The sequence below is a fragment of the Gobio gobio genome (genome assembly GCF_949357685.1).
Source record: "Gobio gobio genome assembly, chromosome: 11".
NCBI lineage: Eukaryota > Metazoa > Chordata > Actinopteri > Cypriniformes > Gobionidae > Gobio > Gobio gobio.
The window spans coordinates 9,623,774-9,629,008 of NC_137104.1; the positions used below are offsets into that span (position 1 = coordinate 9,623,774).

At 38.9% G+C, this 5,235-nt stretch overlaps 1 protein-coding gene across 2 annotated transcripts; it reads left to right on the forward strand.

Annotated features, from left to right (window-relative positions):
* The first annotated feature begins 257 nt into the window (after nt 1–257).
* Nucleotides 258–4,452, forward strand: LOC307134233 (5-beta-cholestane-3-alpha,7-alpha-diol 12-alpha-hydroxylase-like). 2 transcript variants are annotated; one of them, XM_079829791.1, is made up of 2 exons: nt 258–1,070; nt 2,003–4,452. In XM_079829791.1, exon 2 carries the CDS (start codon nt 2,040–2,042, stop codon nt 3,711–3,713), a length of 1,674 nt encoding a protein of 557 aa, XP_079685917.1. In that variant the 5' UTR covers nt 258–1,070; nt 2,003–2,039; the 3' UTR covers nt 3,714–4,452. The 2 variants fall into 2 exon arrangements, with proteins under 2 accessions (XP_079685917.1, XP_079685918.1); XM_079829792.1 differs by having other exon boundaries at nt 463–545; nt 2,242–4,382.
* Nucleotides 4,453–5,235: the final 783 nt, after the last annotated feature.

The window sequence follows — 5,235 nt, forward strand, 5'->3', positions numbered from 1 at the left end:
TATATCCAAAAAACATACAAAAAGGATAACACTGCATACACAAAAATAACACTACAGTGTAGAGAAACTCGAATTAAGGAAAACGTTATTTAGATTTTTTTAAGATTCTTTTTATTACTTTAATATGATGCTAAAATTGAAATCCATTTAAATTTTTACAAAATTCTGTTTTATTTAAAAATTATTTAACTGTCCACGTATGTGGACACCACGCAACAAAGGCGTAAAATGGGACAAAAAGCCACAGATGACAATATGGAATATTGTGCTTTTATTATGTCATTTTATGCTATGCATAACAGCTCAGATATTTAAAACATTAATATTACAATATAACAACGATAAAACATAGTGTAGGAACTATAATGCTAGTTACATATATGTGGAAACCTAATAGCAATATGGGCTGGGCTTTGCTGGCACACACTCTTCATCAATGCGGTCACTGTCACACACACTGTCCTCTGGGATATTCTCTGTTATTCTGAACTGAGTGCTTGACCTGTGCTGTCCCTGTTTGATAGGCTAAGTGCACATTTGTCTCGGTATGTATGTGTAAAGTTGCCATTTAATGCCATAATATGTAATTTTTAATGGTTATTTATGTTGATATATTTGTTAAATGTCTGTTTTATTACAATATAAGACAATTCAAAACATATTTGCAAAAACAGATATACTAGCAGGTTACAGAAATCAGACTTTATGCAATCTGACTCCACTGTTGCATGACGTCCACATACGTGGACAGTTAGTTTTTGGTGTATAAAAACGACATTTTACTCTAAATTTTAGTTTTTAAAATACTAACATATTCATCATACTTTACTGTATATACTAATATATTTTTTAGCTCAATTGACCTCCTTATGTAAAAGTTTTTCACAGATATGCCTGGGGCATTTGGCACATGGCTATCGCTGTCAGCCATCTTGGATTAATGATGTCATCAAGCAATGAATATTTGGGATATAAGACAGTAGCCACTGTTAAAATATTGCTGTCAATCTACTGACACTGCCCTCAAGTGGTTTGGAGAGAATTACCAAGATAAATGAACCCTAAATGGAGTTAAAGGGTAACTAAACCCTAAACCAACTTTTTTTAGTTAATGATCTGTAATAATGGGGCTTTATTAATGCTGTTCATTGATTCGAGTAAATGTTTTGACATTTGAGTATAAAGTGTTTTAATTCTATAAAATATGGTGTAAAACCGCCAAAGTGCTGCCCTCTTAAGGTTGAACGGTGGCTACTGCAGTTGAATTTTCCTATTGGACGTTGTGGTACATCGTGACGTAGGATGGTACCTCCAACGGCTCTCTATCCGCGCCCCTAGCATGAGCTCACCACGCCCTCAGAAATGTTTCCCCCAATCACATGAGGAGAACGGCTTCACTCCAGTATGAACTGTCATATTACATGAAGTAAACATTATGAATGAAACTGACTTGACACTTGCTTTAACATTGTATTGAAGAAAATACGGTTAAATAATGCAGTTGTCAGTACACGTCAGGCTTTTCTTGCGATATTATTGCCGCCCGTCATGTGTACAGATAATTTTCATACATGAGACGCGCTTTCAAACCCTGACACGCAAGTGGTTGCCGCGGACGCAGATAGATTAGGTCGGTTCTCTTGCGCGGCTGCTTCACTAGCATCGTCGGCATCGGGAGTTAACGCAGTTTGAGCAGCGGCTCGCATTGATAAGGCTCCGGGTTTGTGTCTGTTACAGACAATCCACCCTCCTCCACTTCAGGTGAAGGTAGGAGAAATGACCGCTCTGTTGCAAAGCTGGCTTCACTTCAGTCATTCTCCATCTTTGCAACTCGCGAGTCTGACAGCTGTCAATCAATCCGCCACTGCGGGTCTCAGGTGCACGCCCTCCGCTCAGCCCCGCCCTCGGTTCATCCCCTCTGTGTCCGCCGGGCTCTGCCCACTTTTCCAGCATTTTTTGAAAATTGCCAGTGGGTGGAGTTAAGCTCTGAGCAGGGGTTTAGTTACCCTTTAAATTAACCGTCCCCAAATGTGGACACCATGCATGAAAGGGTTAAGGGTCATTCCCTGCACTACAGGAATTCACAAGAAGACGTGATTTGGAAGAACTGCAGGGGGTGGGGCATAAACACAGCTGCCAAGAAAGGAGAGTTAAAGAGCATAGTGCAGCTACGAGAGCGGCAGAAGAGGAACATGGGCAGCCTACTTCAAATCCTCATTGCTCTTTTTATCTCTGTTATAGGTGCCCTCTACCTTTTGGGGTCTTTTCGCCGCAGGCGACCTGGAGAACCCCCTCTGGATAAGGGCCCTATTCCTTGGCTTGGTCATGTGCTGGAATTCAGGAAGGACACAGCCAAATTCCTGCAGAGAATGAAAGAAAAACACGGAGATATTTTTACAGTGCAGCTGGGAGGCTTTTATTTCACTTTCATTGCAGATCCACATTCTTTTGGCTCAGTGGTCAAAGAGGCAAGAACAAAGCTGGACTTTTCTAAATTTGCAGAACAACTGGTTGCAAGAGTATTTGGCTATCATTCCTCGAAAAATGAACACAAGTTTCTCCAGGCGTCAAGTACCAAGCATCTCATGGGAGATGGTCTGGTTGTTATGACTCAGGCCATGATGGGCAATCTTCAGAATTTGATGCTCCACAGCGTTGGATCTGGGGATGACAAGCCATGGCAAGAAACTGGACTATTTGCTTACAGCTACAACATTGTCTTTCGCGCTGGCTATCTGGCGCTGTTTGGTAATGAGTCCGGGACTTTGGAAAAAGCTAAGGAAGTAGACCGGGAGCATTCAAATGAACTTTTCTGGGAATTCAGAAAATATGACCAGTTATTCCCGAATCTGGCTTATGGTGTCCTGGGACCCAGTGAGAAGATGGAGGCGGAGCGTTTGAAAAGGCTGTTCTGGAACACACTTTCAGTGCAGAAGATGAGATCTAGAGACAACATCAGTGGCTGGGTACATGAACAGCAACAGGTGAAAGCGGAACAGGGCATGGAAGAGTTAATGCAGGATCGATACATGTTTCTGCTTCTGTGGGCATCTCAGGGAAACACAGGTCCTGCAGCATTCTGGCTACTCTTGTATCTGATGAAGCACCCTGAGGCTATGAACAGCATTAAGAATGAAGTTGAACAGGTGCTCAGAGAAACAGGGCAGGAGGTAAAACAAGGTGGGCCACTGATTGACCTGACTAGGGATATGCTCCTTAAAACTCCCATCCTAGACAGTGCAGTGGAGGAGACCCTCCGTCTAACAGCTGCCCCTGTCCTCACAAGAGCAGTCATGCTGGATATGACCATCAGCATGGCCAACGGACAAGAGTTCAAGATCCGTGAGGGTGACAGAGTGGCGATTTTCCCCTACATAGCTGTTCAGGTAGACCCAGAAGTTTACCCAGATCCCTTCGCCTTCAAGTATGACCGTTTTCTCACACCAGATGGAAGCAAAAAGACTGATTTCTACAAGGGTGGAAAGAAACTCAAGTATTACAACATGCCTTGGGGAGCAGGAACCACTATGTGTCCAGGAAGATTCTTCGCCACAAATGAGCTGAAGCAGTTTGTCTTTCTCATGTTGTCCTACTTTGACTTGGAGCTGATAAATCCAAATGAAGAGATTCCAGGCATTGATATCAGACGATGGGGCTTTGGCTCCATGCAACCAACTAAAGACATCCAGTTTAGATACAGACTTCGATTTTAAATGTTTTATTGTTCTATGATTTCATACACTGAAGCATCAACAATACGTATTATCAGACAATATTCTTTTATGAAAGCTGGCTTTAAAACTGACATACTCACATTTCCTGTGTATTTAAATGGTGAGATTCAGGGCCGGCTCTGTAAATCTGGGGGCCCTAAGCAGGATAATTTTGGGGCCCTGCCTTGCAGTGAATAATGGAGTATTGCACTGCAAACCAGCAACTGTATACAATCTAACACTTACATATTTCATCTGTATATCTTTTAACATGATTGCCTACAATTATTTTACTGCTTATTAAAGTACACTCACTGAAACAGTAAAAGTAAAGATTATAGATTTGCAAATTTAAGGTCAATTTGCTGTAAACAAATAAATATTAATAATTTAGCATTAACAATATATAGCTAACTTACAACATTAGCCATAGTGGTATGCGGCTCGCTATGCTCTACTGAAGCAGCAGTAGAGTCACCTCCTCCAGCTGTTGGGATTACAATATAATTAATAATTAATAATAAATACAGTATGCAGAGTAGATAAAACACATTCATTTTAAATTAATATTAAAGTACAATTAGACAACAGTGAATTATGATTATAAAACTAAATTTTTTATTGGCAAGAGGAAAATTAGCTATGTTGAAGTTGCGCACAAAACTATTCAAAAGAAAGGCAGTGGGAAATATTTCCTTGTGTCATCTCTGGTGTCAGCCTCCTGAAATGTTTCTCCACGACCACCAAAATATTTAAGAATGGCTCCTCCTGAGAAAGTGACATTTAGTTTTTTACAATTATGTTAAGGGTAAATTAAAAGAAATCCAATGTTAAATTATATTATTTAATTATTGGTTAATTAACTCTTACATACTGTTCATATTTTAAACCTTCACAGCATGGAGTGAGATATTTTTTACCTTTTATGATTACATGCAGTAATACATTCACTGTAAAAAAAAAAGCAGGTCCCCAATTGAAAATTTTCTAGTGAGCGATCACATCTAAAATTTTCAGTTGGCCAAATTTAATTTCTTGAATTTTAATTGAATTAAAATGCATCAATTCACATTAATTCAATTTGGCCAACTGAAAAATTTAGATGTGATCGCTCACTAGAAAATTTTCAATTGGGGACCTGATTTTTTTTACAGTGTTCTTTACTAAAATTTACCACAAATCCATTTTGCTTTTAGGTGTCTTGTATCGATCATCATTCAATAATGTTTCAGAGAGGACACTGTGTTTTCTTTAGGTTTAAATGGTCTGGGCGATTTAGCTTAATGATATATAAAATATTTCATAATAGTATATAGATTAATATTTATTAATAATCTTTAATTGCCTATTCAATTAAGACCATAAGAAAAAGCTTGTATTTAACCGCTTTATTTTAAACTTCATTTTGATTTTGACTGTCAAATGATTGCTCTTTCTCTTCCTATTACTTTCTTTCTCTCGAATGTTCTTAAACTATTTTTTATTGTAATAAGCGTCTATTGAGACAAAGATTTTTCGTTTT

Bases quoted from the DNA above. Each gene is read 5' to 3' on its own strand.
- LOC307134233 (XM_079829791.1), top strand. From the start codon at position 2,040: ATGCATGAAAGGGTTAAGGGTCATTCCCTGCACTACAGGAATTCACAA.